At 38.0% G+C, this 16323-nt stretch overlaps 1 protein-coding gene across 2 annotated transcripts in view; it reads right to left on the minus strand.

Moving 5' to 3' along the window:
- Positions 1 to 16323, minus strand: part of M1AP (meiosis 1 associated protein) — an 84144-nt gene that overhangs the window by 30085 nt on the left and 37736 nt on the right. For both annotated transcript variants that reach the window (XM_059188150.1, XM_059188151.1), the window contains exon 4: positions 15017 to 15185. In XM_059188150.1, the coding sequence (XP_059044133.1) occupies positions 15017 to 15185 (169 nt within the window). The remainder of the gene's footprint in view (positions 1 to 15016; positions 15186 to 16323) is intronic.

Genomic DNA, 16323 nt, shown 5'->3' on the forward strand with positions numbered 1-16323 from the left:
ACAAACTGATGGTTACCAGAGGGGAGGTGGGGAGGGATGGATTAAACAGGTGAGGGGTATTGAAGAGGGCATTTGTGATGAACATCAGTTATAATATGGAAGGGATGAATCTGTACACCTGAAACTAATATTACACTGTATGTTAACAAACCAGAATTTAAATAAAAACTTTAAACAAAGACTAAAATAAAAAAATAAATATTCAATAAGTGAATCAACAAAAATAAAACAAAAAGTAAATGCACATGGCATTTTGTTTGATACTGCCAAATATCCCTCCAGAAAGGTGCCACTGTGCATTCTACCAGTAATGCAAATATGTTCTCATAATTTTTAACTTTGGCAAATCTAATAGATGGGAAGTAGTATGTTGGTGCAGTCTTAATTTTAATTTCTTTATGAATGAGGTTAAACATATTTTCCTATTTTTAAAAAAAATCTTCATATGTTTAAGGGCCATTTAAAAAATACCCCTTGGGGGCACCTGGGTGGCTCAGTGGGTTAAAGCCTCTGTCTTTGGTCGGCTCAGGTCATGATCCCAGGGTCCTGGGATCAAGCCCCGCATTGGGCTCTCTCCTCATCAGAGAGCCTGTTTCCTCCAATCTCTCTCTCTCTCTCTCTCTCTCTCTCTCTGCCTGCCTCTCTGCCTACTTGTGATCTCTGTCTGTCAAATAAATAAATAATTCTTTAAAAAATACCCTTTGAATTATCCACTCATGTTTTTGTCCGTTTTTCTGCAGGTTTTTGGTCTTTTTCCCCGAAGTTTTCAAGTGTTCTTTCTCTATTAGCAATATTAGCCTTTCCTCTCCATGTTCCTACCCCTCATCCAAGACATAAATTGCAAATATTTTCTCCAATTTTTTCAGTTGTCTTTTGACTTTATTTATTTAAAATGTATTTAAAAATATATTTATTTTTATGTAGTTGAGTAAATTACTGCACATGAATTTTGAGTCACAGGTAGAGAAACTTTCCCTATTCTAAGATGATAAAGGCATTCACCAATGTTCTCTTACTACTCTTGAAATATTATTTTTTACGTTTAGGTCCCTGGAACACGTGGATTACTTTCTAGATGGTAACAGGTTGCCTGGTACCACTTTTAGAACAAGCCCATCTTTGCCCTTGTAATGTAACAGACCACCTTCATCCTATACTAAATTTATATCTGTACTCGTGTTTAATTCTGTCCCCAGTTAGTCCTTGTATTATGCTAACTAGTGCTCCAGTGCTAGGTATATGGTGGGGCTGATTTCAGATGGGAAAGTGGCCAGATTGTCCAAGGATGGGAGGGAGTAACACCAGGCATTTGCCAAGTAAAGCAGGAGAATGTACACCTGTAAGTGTTAGGGGATGAGAAGGAGAAAGGAGGAGCAGAGAAGACTTGGGATTTAATCAAAAGAACTTTTAAGTCATAGTCTTGTAAAGAGAGAAGTGATGGAGCACTTGAGCTTACTGAAGTGAATGGAATAGAGAAAAGGAAGTAAAAAGAAAGAACCAAACTGATCAACAGTGAAGGTTGTTCAGTCTGGTTGTGTTCTTATTTCCTTATAAACCATAGCTATAAACCCTAGATAATATAGTTCAAAAGATAAAACAGCTATCTGAGATAATATAGTTAAAAAAATAAAACAATTATGTGAGGACAGCTATCTGAAGACTGTGAGACTGAACAAAGGTAGAATTCAGAGAGGAACTGGAACTTGGGAACAAGTGACCAGCAAAGAATGAATTCCCCCAAGGGTAGCCTCACTTGTAACAGTGTGAACCTAGTATAGCAGCTAAAACTTTAATAGAAAGACCTCTGTCTTTCACTGGCCTTATCAGGGGTAGGAGCCAGGGGCAAGGAGAGCCTCCAGAAAATGAGGAAGAAATCCAAGAAGGGAGGTAGCCTGAGAACCCTAAATTATGTGTTTAAACTCAGTCCAGGCACCTTGCTGACCCTTACCCCACACATGTATGGGACAAACTGGAAGCAGCTCATAGTGGAAGCTAAACCAATGCAACCGAGATCTGAGTCCCTGACTACTGTAGACCATGACTAGCTGCAGTTTGCGTCAAACAAAGTTAGCTGTCTACCAAAACAAACACTTTTCAGGGTAATATATTGAATCCAGAGTCCCTATAACAACATTCACAAAATACAACAAACAAATGTGTCTGGCATACAGAGTCAGAAAATGTGACCCAGTCTCAAAGGAAAATACAATCAACAGATGTAAACACCAAGATATAAAGGTATCAGACTTATTAGACAGAGATTTTAAAGGAGCATAATTATATAACTATACCTATAAATTATAATTATGTTCAATGAGGAGTAGAAAATATGTTCATAATGAATGATGATATAGGAAATACCAGGGAAATAGAAAATATAAAAAATATAATATGGAAATTTTAGCACTGAAAAATACATTATCTGAACAAGAAAATTCACTGCATGGGCTTGGGAATGACAGATGAGAGACAGTGAACTTAATGATAGGTCAATGGAGATGATAATTTAATCTAAAAAAGAGAAAGAAAAAACTTTGAACAAAATAAAACCAACCACAGAGGCTTGGAAACTGTAGAACAATTTTAAAAGTCTTAACATGTGGGTAACTGGGGTCCAAGAAAAAGAGACAAAGATGAATGAGATGGAAAAAATATTTGAGGAGATGAGGCAGGAAATTTCCCAAATTCAATAAAAGATATACATTTATAGGTTGTGATACTGTGGCTTATAGTAAGAGGTATATATTTGATCTTTGTCTTGTTTCTGGCAGAGCTCCTAAAACCTTTGGAATTTCCTAAATGAGAGAGCAATAAAGGTATCTTTTGTCATGTTAGTGAGGTGACTTTTGGGAAGCACCGAAGCATGGGGTCAGTTGCCAGAGAAGTCAGTCCAGTGTTTAGAGGGTTGGAACTTTCAGCTCCACACTGTGACCTCTGGGGAGGAGAAAGGAACCCAGAAGTTGAATCACTTGTCAATGGTGAATGAATGAATTAACTGTGCCTATGTAATGAACTCCCCATGAAAACCCCTAAAAGGACGTGGTTCAGAGAGCTTGTGGGTTGATGAACATGTAGAGATTTGGGGAGAGTGGTGTATTGGGAGAGGGCCTGAAAGCTCTGATCCTTTGTCCTCACACTTTGTCCTATGCATTTCTTTTATTGGGTTATTCCTAAATTATATCCTCCTGTAATAAAATGGTAATCTAGTAAGTAAAATGTTTCTCTGAGTTCTGTGAGCCACTCTAACAAATTAATCAAATCCAAGGAGGTAGTCACTGGAAGTTCTGATCTATAGCTGATTACTCAGAAGCATAGGTGACAACGTGGACTTGTGATTGGTATCTGGTATGTGTGTGTGTTCATGTACACATGTGTGAGATTTTATGGAGCTGAGCCCTTAATTTGTGGATCTGATGCTATTTCCAGATAGTGCTGGAATTGAGTTAAGTTGTAGGATACCCAGCTGGTGTAGAATTACTTTGGGAAAATGCCCCCACACATCGAAATTGGGTACAGAATGGTTATAGATTCAAGAAGCTCAGTGAACCCTAAATAAGAAATCTGTGCCTAGTCACATCACTGTAAAGCTGCTGAAAAACAAACATAAAGTGAAAAATTTTGAAAGCTGCCAGATAAATGATCCTTTACATACAGGAGAAAGTGATTCAAGGACTGTGATATTTGATTAGAAACCATGGAAGACCAGAAGATAGTGGAACAACATTTTTAAACAAGCTGAAAGAAAGAAATATTCTATCAACCCGTAATTCTATATATAAGAAAAATACCCTCCAAGAATGAAGTTGAAACATGCATTTTTTGATAAATAACAGCTAAGAGAATTTGTCACCATCAGAACTAGCTATAAGAAATTAAAAAATTCTTTGAGCTGGAGGACATAATATCCAAAGGAAACGTGGATCTTCAGGAATGAATGAAGAGCACTGGAAAAGAAAAGAATATTTTTCTCTTGGTTTCTTTAAAATATACATGACCATTTAAAGCAAAATTTATAATAATGTCTTGAGTAATTTATAATGTAGATATAATCCACATGGCAACTATAAAATAAAAGACTGTGTGTGTGAGAGAGAGAGACAGGGGATAAATGGACCTACATGGTTGCGAAGTTTCTATATTTCTTTTTTTTTTTTTTTTTTTTAAATATTTTATTTATTTATTTGACAGAGAGAGATCACAAGTAGGCAGAGAGGCAGGCAGAGAGAGAGAGAGGAGGAAGCAGGCTCCCTGCTGAGCAGAGAGCCTGATGCGGGACTCGATCCCAGGACCCTGAGATCATGACCTGAGCCAAAGGCAGCGGCCCAATCCACTGAGCCACCCAGGCGCCCAACGAAGTTTCTATATTTCACATGGAATGGAACTATATTAATTCTAAGTAGGCTGCCAAAAAGTTAAAAAATATCTTTTAACCCCTGTAAGGTTTCTACATTTTATGTAAAATATTATCATCTTATTTTATTTTATTATTTATTTGAGAGAGAGCACAAATAGGGAAGGTGGGCAGTGGGGAGAGTAACAGAGGGAGAAGGAGAAGCAGGGAGAGAGACTGTGGGGCTCCCTGGGATCTTGACCTGAGCTGAAGGCAAACAACTGACTGAGCCACCCAGGTGCCCCTCTTATTTTATTTTTTTAAGTGACCTCTATACCCAGTGTGGGGCTCAAACTCACAATTCTAGGATCAAGAGTCTCATACTCCACTGACTGAGCCAGCTAGGCACTCTAAAGTATTATAATCTTGCAGCTTCAGTGTTTTATGTGAAGTGGTACTATACTGACTCTGAGTAGACTATGAAAAATTAAGAATCTATAACATAATCCCTAAAGAAGCTACTAAAAATTAATGTAAGGAAATATAGCTAAATGACAAAATATACATTAAAACAGAATCCTAAAAATATTTAATAATCTAAAAAATGTGGGAAAGCAGGGAAAGGGTGAACAAAAACCAGAGAAGACAAAAAAATAAATAAATAAAATGGTACGCCTAAATCCAACCATATTAATACTTGTTGTAAATGTTAATGGACTATATATTCCAAGTAAAAGGCAGAGATTAGCAGAATGGATTAAAAAACAAGACCCAATTACACACTGCCTATAAGACATACACTTTAGTATAAGAACATAAAATGGGCTGAAACAAATGGATGAGAAAAGATGAACCATAATTACAGTAAGACCCAAGAAAAATAAAAACGTCATAAAAAGATTTGTTTATGGATATTTGCAGCAGCTTTGGTCGCAATACCACAAAATTGGAAACAAGTGAAACACCCATTAACAGATGGATGGTTAAACAAAATGTGGAATATTCATACAATATACTACCAGTCAGCAATAATAAGAAATTATGGTTTAAACAACAACATGGGTTAATCTCAAAGTCTACAAGAAACAAGTCAGATATAAAAGAATATGTATTATATTATTTCATTTATATAAAATGCAAACTAATCTACAGACAAAAGGCACATTAGTGGCATACACTAGGGAATGAGGGAGGAAGGGAGTGTAAAGGGGCAAAAGGAATCTTTTAGGGATGATAAAATGTTCTGTATTTTGATTGTGGTGATGATTTGTGGGCATATACAACTGTCAAAACTCAATGAATTTATACTTTGAATAGGTGCAATGTACGGTATGTAAATTACTCCTTCAAAATGTCGGAGAGGAAAATTTTTTAAACCTCCATTTTCAAATATCTTTAGATTTTCTGTTAACTCTAAAAATATCTTTAATTCAATTTCAAAAAAGGGAAGAACTAACATTTTCTGAGACCATGGCTTCTGTTAATGAAATAAGCACATGTCTCTCTGTGTTGAAAATCTTTAGGTAATAAATACAACAGTTGTTCTAAACACTACAGGGAAATGACTTTAATGTGGTTATCAAAGACAAACTCAATGAACAACTGCATTTTCTGGTCTATTTTCCAAGACATTGGAAGGGGGAAACAACTCATTTGTGGAGTTTGACAACTGCACTGAAGCATGAAGCATACGATAGGTTTTTTTGTTTTTGTTTTTATTTTTTATTTTTTTCTGGACTCCTTTAGGAAGCAACAAATCTTTACCTTCTATGTTTGGGTTGTTAACATTTGGTGTTTCCTGAGAACACATATGGATACAATAGCTTTCCAAAAGAGCTGACATTGATCTCTAGCAAAGGAAATACTAAACAGATGGTTTGAGAGCACTTAGAAAGGGAACCTGATATCCTTGTGTACAAGGCTGAGAAGTGCAGGCTGGCTGACAGCATCGTTAGGTTGATTTGTAACCGGCTGAAAGACTTACACACTCAACCAGTGCACTGCTGTCAATCTGGACAGATGCCCTTTGGATACCAAAGTGCATTGATCATATCAGCCCTTTTAATTTTGGCATATTTATTACTTAGCCATTCTTTAGAAAGCTATTATAAAATTTTTATTATATGCAAGCGAACACATATATGTAAGCTACAAGCATAACAGCAAAAGGAACATTCATGAATCCTTTATTCAGCTTAAGATGTAGAATATCAACAATACTACTAAGATATCTGTATGGTTTTTTTCCTGATCTTCTGCAAGGAAAAATTTGTCACATTGAGGTTGTTTTTTTGTTTGTTTTAAATATTTTATTTATTTATTTGACAGATAGAGATCACAAGTAGGCAGAGAGGCAGGCAGAGAGAGAATTGAGAGAGAGAGAGAGGAAGAAGCAGGCTCCCCGTCCAGCAGAGAGCCGGATGTGGGGCTGGATCCCAGGACCCTGGGACCATGACCTGAGCCGAAGGCAGAGGCTTTAACCCACTGAGCCACCTAGGCACCCCTGGATAGTAAGCGTTTAATATTATTATGATCCATAAACAAAAGTTAGTGTAGGTTAAGAGACCAATGCTTTTATTTCACATATCTTCTCCTTGAGGCTCAGAACTTAACTTAAAAATGAGTAGAGCTGGGGCGCCTGGGTGGCTCGGTGGGTTAAAGCCTCTGCCTTCAGCTCAGGTCATGATCCCAGGGTCGTGGGATCGAGCCCCGAATCGGGCTCTCTGTTCAGCGGGGAGCCTGCTTCCCCTCTCTCTCTGCCTGCCTCTCTGTCTACTTGTGATTTCTGTCTGTCAAATAAATAAATAAAATCTTAAAAAAAAAAATGAGTAGAGCTATCAGTATTATTCCCTCCACCAATGGCTCTTTTATGGTGTTAACTTTGGCTGCTGGAATTGACAGGCTCTCCCAGACCCTAAATTTATGATCGAGATCCAGGTTTAGGGATCTACTCTAAAGAGCAGGGTTGGCATATGTTTAAAGAGGGCATATAAAGATAAAGAAGGCCGCCAGCTTTCCCTGTGAGAGGTATACATCATCATAACTCTATTTCAAAGACTCACACTTCTAGTCCTCTTTTAAGAGCAAAAGAGGAACAAAATGGATAAATAACAGAAAAGAAAGGCTACCAAATCTGTGGGAAAGTTTTATAATACTATGTTACATGAAAACAAAATACCATATATGTGAATTACAACTATATAATCTAAACATGATTGTGAAAACCAAGAAACAATGTGTAAAAATAAAATCAGTATTATATTGGGATAGTTGGATTATAAATGTTTTTAAATTTAAAGTTTTTTTATGGTCATATCTTCCTTTTCAATAAAAAATTATTAGAGCTTGAAAATTTTCTCAGTAAAAAGGCATATATAAAAAGGTTCTATTATTACTATTATTTTTAAAAAAGATTTTATTTATTTGTTTGTCAGAACTATAGAGAGCGAGAGATAACACAATCAGGGGGAGTAGCAGGCAGGAGAAGCAGGCTCCCTGCCAAGCAAGGATCCTAATGCAGGACTCGATCCCAGGACCCTGCAATCATGACCTGAGCAGAAGGAAGACACTTAACTGAGTCACCCCCACATCCCATAGTGTTACTACTATTAATACCACAGGTAACATTTATTTACTGCTCACATGTGCCAGGCACTGTTCTAAGTGCTTTACATGCAAGGTGTATTTAATCTCTCTGATATGAGGTATTTGAGAGGCAGGGCAGGGTGTTATGGGGGGTAGGGAAGGAAAAAATGAAACAAGATGGGATCGGGAGGGAGACAAACCATAAGAGACTCTTAATCCCATGAAACAAACTGAGGGTTGCTGGAAGGTGGTGGGGGTAGGGATAGGGTGGCTGGGTTATGGACACTGGGGAGGGTATGTGCTATGGTGAGTGCTGTGAAATGTGTAAGCATGATGATTCACAGACCTGTACCCCTGGGGCAAATAATACATTATATGTTAATTAAAAAAATCCCTATGAGGCAGCTGCTCTTATTAGTCCTACTTTGTAAATGAAAAAAATTGTGAAATAAGAAGTTTAAATAACTGTTCAAGGTCACACAGTTCTCCAGTAAAATGTAAAAATCCAATTGGATGGTTGAATAAATAGTGATGAATTTATACAGTAAAATGCATCACAGCTGTTAAAAGGAATAGATTAGTTCTTTCTGTGTCAATATGAAAAAAAAATGGATAATTAACCAAATGAAAAAAATAAAAATTCAGACAGAATAGTGAATACTGTATAGTTACATTTTTTGTAAAAGTATTAATAACAGTAATAATGTTACATGTGTGTTCATATCCATGTACATGTAAGGAAAATTATTCAGCAGAATGTGCACTATGCTACTAATGGTGGTTATCTCTGGAGAGCAGAATTTTGAGTCATTTTGAACAGTTTATATTATATACTTATACAGTGTTTAAATTTGTACAACATTTTTTAAGAGATCATATTGCTTTTTTTTTAAAAGATTTTTTTTTAATTTGAGAGAGAGAAAGTAGGAGAGAACATGAGAGGGGAGAAGGTGAGAGGGAGAAGCAGACTTCCCGTGGAGCTGGGAGCCTGATGTGGGACTCGATCCCAGGGCTCTGGGAACATGACCTGAGCCGAAGGCAGTCACTTAATCAACTGAGCCACCCAGGCACCCTAAATTTGTACAACTTATAATAAAAAATGGTAAAATGACCAGACAAAAGCTACTACAAAGAGAGCTAGGCTGGATCTTTTAGCTAAATTTTAAAATAAAGAAAAAAATGCACCAGTTAGACTAAACAGGAACAGATGAAAGAAAGCACCATTTATGGGACACCCGGGTGGCCCAGTCAGTTAAGCTTCTGCCTTCAGCTCAGGTCATGATCCCAGGGGTTCCTGCTCAGTGGGGAGTCTGCATCTCCTTCTGCCCCTCCCCCCTAGAGCGTTCTCTCTCTCTTGCGTGCGCGTGCACACTTGCACTCTCTCACTCAAATAAATATAATCTTTAAAAGAAAAGCACCATTTATGTGGTTGAAAGAAAATATAAAATAGGCTATATGGTCTGAATATTTATAGGAAACTTAAACTGATATGAGTGTGATTTAAAGTTAATCTTTTCATTTTAGATTTTTTTAAAAAACTTTCTAAAATGTGAGTCTACTTTCTTCATTTCTTTTTTTAAATTGTAACTTCTTTTAAGATTTCATGTGCTTATTTGACAGAAAGAGATAGCAAGAGCAGGAACACAAGTAGGGGGAGTGGGAGAGGGAGAAGCAGGCTTCCTGCTGAGCAGCTGGATGTGGGGCTCTATCCCAAGACCCAGGGATCATGACCTGAGCTGAAGGTAGACAGGCAACGACTGAGCCACCTACTTTCTTCATTTCTAAATTCATTCTTATTTTGATGATTCTGGATCTTGCACTCTCCAAGTCATCTTTATAATTAGTTCTCACTGGGCAGGATTGCACTAAAGGAAGCAGAATTTTTTTTAATTTTTTTTTTAAAAACATATAAGGGGTACAGATCTATGAATTGCCAGGTTTACACACTTCACGGTACCTACCATAGCACATACCCTCCCCAACGTCTATAACCCCATCACCCCTCCCCCCGGCAACCCTCCGTTTGTTTTGTGATGTTAAGAGTCTCCTATGGTTTGTCTCCCTCCTGATCCCATCTTGTTTTATTTCTTCTTTTCCTACCCCCCAAGCCCCCCAGGGTTGCATCTCCACTTCCTCATATCAGGGAGATCATATGATAGTTGTTTCTCCGATTGACTTATTTCGCTAAGCATAATACCCTCTAGTTCCATTCATGTTGTCACAAATGGCAAGATTTCATTTCTTTTGAAGGCTGCATAGTATTCCATTGTATGTATATACCACATATTCTTTATCCATTCATCTAGATGTCCAAGTTGATGGACATCTAGGTTCTTTCCATAGTTTGGCTATTGTGGACATTGCTGTTATAAACATTCATGTGCACATGCCCCTTCGGATCACTACATTTGTATCGTTAGGGTAAATACCCAGTAGTGCAATTGCTGGGTCGTAAGGTAGCTCTATTTTCAACTTTTTGAGGAAACTCCATTCTGTTTTCCAGAGTGGTTGCACCAGCTTGCATTCCTACCAACAGTGTAGGAGGGTTCCCCTTTCTCCACATCCTCGCCAACATCTGTCATTTCCTGACTTGTTAATTTTAGCCATTCTGACTGGTGTGAGGTGGTATCTCATTGTGGTTTTGATTTGTATTTCCCTGCTGCCAAGTGATGTGGAGCACTTTTTCATGTGTCTGTTAGCCATGTGGATGTCTTCTTTGCAGAAATGTCTGTTCATGTCCTCTGCCCATTTCTTTTTTCTTTTTTTTTAAAATAAAGATTTTATTTGACAGACAGAGATCACAAGTAGGCAGAGAGGCAGGCAGAGAGAGGAGGAAGCAGGCTCCCTGCCTAGCAGAGAGCCCGATGTGGGGCTCGATCCCAGGACCCTGGGATCATGACCTGAGCTGAAGGCAGAGGCTTTAACCTACTGAGCCACCCAGGTGCCCCCTCTGCCCATTTCTTGATTGGATTATTTGTTCTTTGGATACTAGCCCTTTATCTGATATGCCATTTGCAAATATCTTCTCCCATTCTGTCAGTTGTCTTTTGGTTTTGTTAACTGTTCCTTTGCTGTGCAAAAGCTTTTGAACTTGATGAAGTCCCAATAGTTCATTTTTGCCCTTGCTTCCCTTGCGTTTGGTGATGTTCCTAGGAAGAAGTTGTTGCAGCTGAGGTGGAAGAGGTTGCTGCCTGTGTTCTCCTCAAGGATTTTGATGGATTCCTTTATCACATTGAGGTCCTTCATCCATTTTGAGTCTATATTCGTGTGCAGGAGGCAGAATTTTTGACTGACTGAAGGACATACTCTCATACTTACTTTTTATTATTTATTTATTTAAAAAATATTTTATTTATTTATTTAACAGAGAGAGAGAGAGAGATCACAAGTAGGCAGAGAGGCAGGCAGAGAGAGAGAGAGTGGGGGGGCGAAGCAGGCTCCCTGCTAAGCAGAGAGCCTGATGCGGGGCTTGATCCCAGGACCCCGAGATCATGACCTCAGTTGAAGGCAGAGGCTTACCCCACTCAGCCACCACGCAGGTGCCCCTCATACTTACTTTTTAAATGAGTCTGCATCAACATTTCCCTGTAACTGGTCTCTCTAAAAGTGGAATAGAGATACTTTTCCTTTAATAGATGATCATGGTTACAGAGTTTAAATATATATATATATATATATATATATATATAGACTCAAGTGCTTGAATTAAGGTGTCTGGGTGGCTCAGTTGGTTGAGTGACTGCCTTGGGCTCAGCTCATGATCACAGGGTCCTCAGATCGAATTCCGCATCAGGCTCCCTGCTCAGTGGAGAGCCTGTTTTCCCTCTCCCTCTGCCTGATGCTCTGCCTACTTGTGCTCTCTATCTCTCTGCCAAATAAATAAATAAAATCTAAAAAAAAAAAAAAAAAAAGATAAGAGGGGCGTCTGGAAGGCTCAGTGGGTTAAGCCACTGCCTTTGGCTCGTGATCTCAGGGTCCTGGGATCAAGCCCTGCATTGGGCTCTCTGCTCAGCAGGGAGCCTGCTTCCCTCTCTCTCTCTCTCTCTCTCTGCCTGCCTCTCTGTCTACTTGTGATCTCTCTCTGTCAAATGAATAAATAAAATCTTTAAAAAAAAAGAATATAATAAATAAATAAATAAAAGATAAGGAAAAAAGTGCTTGAATTAATTTATGATATTCATGGGTTACAAAGGGAAGCTAAGTGTTTGACATATGAAACTAACCATTTGGGTTGATGTCAAAAAGGGAGACCATTATCTCACCCAAATCATTTTATTTTTTCCAATCATTCACTTATTTTTTAAAGAAACATTTATTGAGAATCTGTTATGTGCAAGGCTGGATGATACATGCTGGTGATACAAAGATGTGTTAGATGTAGTTATCCTCAGGTAACTTACAATGCACTTGGGACCTGGCCATTAAAAACAAATCTCAGAAATATTAAACCAACCATATGCAAAAATTTTCAGAAATATTAACAAGATTAGCTGACTTACTGAACATTTATCATGCACGAATTAACACACATCATCTCATTAAATCTGTACTATTGCATAAGGCAAGAATTAGCAACTAAGGCTTAAACAGACTAAGTACCTTCTCAAAGTTGCACAGCTAGTAAGTGATAGAACTGGGGTTTATACTCAGACAACCTGATTCTGGAGCAGTCATCTTTATGAGAGAAGTTGATTTTGCTAATCTCTTCATAAGGACACCAAGATGAGGCAAAGCTTAATGGAATGAAATAATTACAAGGAAAGTACAGGTAACTGGGAAGATCTCAATATATGAACCATACATACATATACTTAGCCTGCAAAGAGGAATTACCAGAAATTTATGGGATGACGTATTATTTATAAGCAAATAGGAGATTACTGGAAGATCATCAGGAGTGACACAAGGTAGAAAACTGTCTTCCTGAATGTAAAAGTTCTTCTATATGGCTCTAGACACCAACTTTCTAAATAAAGACATCAGGTGGCCTCAGAGTACTCTGAGCTCTGTGCCACTAAAGATACAGGAAATTCTTACTGGATACAGTCACTGAAGAGGGAAAAGGACATAGTCCATGCCTGATATATCCATTGCCAAAGAGAAAGAAAAAGATCTTCTCTCTCATAGATTCAGTTTGAGAACTTACTAGGGAGGATTCTAGCGGCCTGAGGAACTATAATGGCTTCACCGAGGTCATGGCCCATTCTTTGTGACCATGAAAGTAAGGTGTTACTAGAGAATGAGGATTCAGCGGATGCTGGGCAGACCAAGAACTGTCATCAATTCATTCAACAAATATCACCTGTAATCTAGAATATTCTACACACTAGGACATAGAAATGAGTAAACAAATTCCTAATCCTAAGGTACTTAGAATTTAATCCAGAAAGAAAAGATATCAAGTAGTTTCAGATTAGATGAGAAGAAAAAATTATCACCCAGTGGTGATGAACAATTCTCCATGGCATATAATAAAGTGCTAAAATGTTTGGTACACACCACAAGGCTATCGTTCTAAGGAGAGGAAAATCAATATAGTAATCAGGAACATGAATTAGGCCTTAAGGGATGGGGAAGATTTGGTTGGAAGAAGATAAGGGAAGGAACTCAGAGGAAAGAAGAGGGAATTCAAAGGAAAAGACAACTATAAGTGAAGAGATGGAGAGAGAAAGAAAGACATTCAGTGAGGAGAGTGACTTGAGAAAAGCAGAGTGTGCAAAGTGGGTGACAGCTCATAAACGACACAGCTAAGACTGGTTATCCTCCCTCCTGGACCAAAACAATGTCAGTGGCCTCATGAAGCTGGAAGGATTCACATGTGTCAGGTTTGGAGTGGAACCACACACTTAGATTTAATTCTCTCACCTAATTAGTGTGTTATCCAAGTGTGACCAGAAAGCGACCAATGGTATCAGAATAGGGCTCCTCCCATGTGCATAACCTTGGAGAAGGCCAATACATGCAGAAAGGATTGTTGAAGGGTTAACAATAACTTGAGTGTTGGATAAATTAAAACTGGCTAAAAATATCTTAAACTCCATAATTTGGGAATCTCTCCTTGACTTTCTGACCAAAATCTTTTCATAAATTTCCATTGCCTTAGAATAAAATCTAAAGGTCTTAGAATGGCATATATGGCCTTTCTTGATCAAATTCTTGCCTATCTTCATAGACTTAACTCCTGCTTCTGCCTGACCTGCTCTAGTAATAAGGAACCATGGGCACTTCCCTGAAAGTTGATTAATCTTGCTTTCTCATGCCCCCATGTCTCCTTTTTGAGTGCCCTTGTTTCTTCCTCTACATGATTAATTCCTATATGTTCTTTAAGACTCAGTTCAAATATTTTATGCTCTAGGAAATTTAGAACTATTAGTGATTTATGTAGGATTTATTGGCAGGGACATGGGTATTAGTGGTTGCTGGGTTGGGGTAGGCAGGTTGGGGACACCAGAGCTGGGAAGCTAGCAACTAAGAACCCCATTATGGAGAGGTGGGAAGGACGTAGGAGGCAGGGCATATGTGAACTGAGACTCTAGTTCCCTGGCACATGCTTCATTGTTCCATCAAACTTCACTTATAAAATATAAATCCAAAGATAAAATTATTAGGAATTTCAAGAGAGCAACCAAAGAGCATTAAATCCCAAGCATAGGGTGTTTCTGAATGCTGGGCCCTGTGTGACTATATTGGTCATAAGTCCATGAAGTCAGCTCTGCACATAAGTCTGTTTATTCAGCATTGGTTATAATAGCAAATTGTAGTAAACAAAATTGTTATTAATAAGTGATTAAACAAACTATGATCCAACCACACAAAAAGAAAATAATATAGCCAGTAAAAAATAAGACAGATCTATAGATACTAACAGAGATGGCTATCCAACACACAAAGAAGGTTATAGAATATTATGTATATTATGATTCTGTAAAAATACTAAATATATACTTAATATATATTAGGCCTGTATATACATTTAGAAACGCCTGTCTAAACTGTGGAGAAATATGTTGGGTTCATTTAATTGAAGAACAAAAAGACCATGGAAAATAATCTTCCTGACTACTCATTAAAATTCTTTTTACCTTTTCTTTTAATTCTTACCATCACTGCTAGGCTCTTCAGCAGGGGATACTGAGTCCATATACTCTAGGTCTCCCTTAGTGATTTCAACCACCTGAAGTCTTCTGACTCTGACTAGGTCTGTATCTTTCAATCCTTCCTCCAATTGTTTGACCACCTTCTTTCCAGGCTGGGAAGTCAGAACAGTAATCTGGAAATAAATCCAAGAATCAATGTGTCTACTTTGATGTACACAGTGAAGAGCATAGTAGGTTAAATCTGGAGGATAGACACAGCAGAATTCTGTGGCAGTGGCTATTGTCTTTGAAGCAGAGAAGATTTTATGGTAACTTAAAAATCAAATTTCATTTGACAGATTCTGGTGGAAGAGGTCTGGTGGGACAAATCATTACAGGATCCTTCTAAACAGGTGAGGCCTATCCCAGAAAGCGACCAGTGAGAAGTCATCCCTATGTTTTAAGTTAAGATTGCTTGAAGTTTCTCATGCTCAAAATGCTTCAATTTTATAAGGCAACAAAGGAAATGTAATCCTAAATTCCACTCACTAAGTGTGTACTGAATATCAGGGAATCTCTATGCTTCTTTCTCATGGTGGTACTTCCACATAGATTTCTCTCCTTGTTCAACCTGGATACAGGTGAGCTGTTTCTTCTGCTTTCTTAACTCTAAAATGTACTCACTCTTGATCAATATAGCTAACCTGAAGGGATACTGAGGTGTTTGTTTATAATCTGAATATTTTATTTCATCTGAGTGAATCTTCCAGATGTTTTCATTAGCAGTTTTGTCCTTAATTTGAAAATCTGGAAGGCAAATATTAAATATATGCAATTCTCTTTTGTACTTAGACATTTATTTTTGGTGTTTGGAACGTTTCTTTGGGGGGGAAGAGTGAGTGAGCACGTGTGTGTGTGCATGGAGGGGGGAAGTAGCAAGAGAGAGGGAGAGAGAATCTTAAGCAGGTTCCACCACCAGCACGGAGCCTGATGCACACAGGGTTCGATCTCAGGATTCCAAGATTGTGACCTGAGCAGAAATCAAGAGTTAGGCACTTAACCGACTAAGCCACCCAAGTGCCCCAGTGCTTGGACATTTTTGATTAATGAAGGATGCAGATAAAAGCACAGTTATTTTTTAAAATACATCTGTTTGATGCCTGAGGTTTCCAAAGACTGAATGTGTTTTAACTCATAGTCACTCATGCACCTAGTGGAGTACCCAGGCATGACTTACTTATATTTTTTAAGATTGTCTTAGTCTGCACTAGAAGTTTAGTAATCTTTAAATTTGCACATTTACTAAGTCCAAGAAAATTTACTCAATTTGAT

The sequence above is a fragment of the Mustela lutreola genome, chromosome 9 (genome assembly GCF_030435805.1).
Source record: "Mustela lutreola isolate mMusLut2 chromosome 9, mMusLut2.pri, whole genome shotgun sequence".
NCBI classification, from domain to species: domain Eukaryota; kingdom Metazoa; phylum Chordata; class Mammalia; order Carnivora; family Mustelidae; genus Mustela; species Mustela lutreola.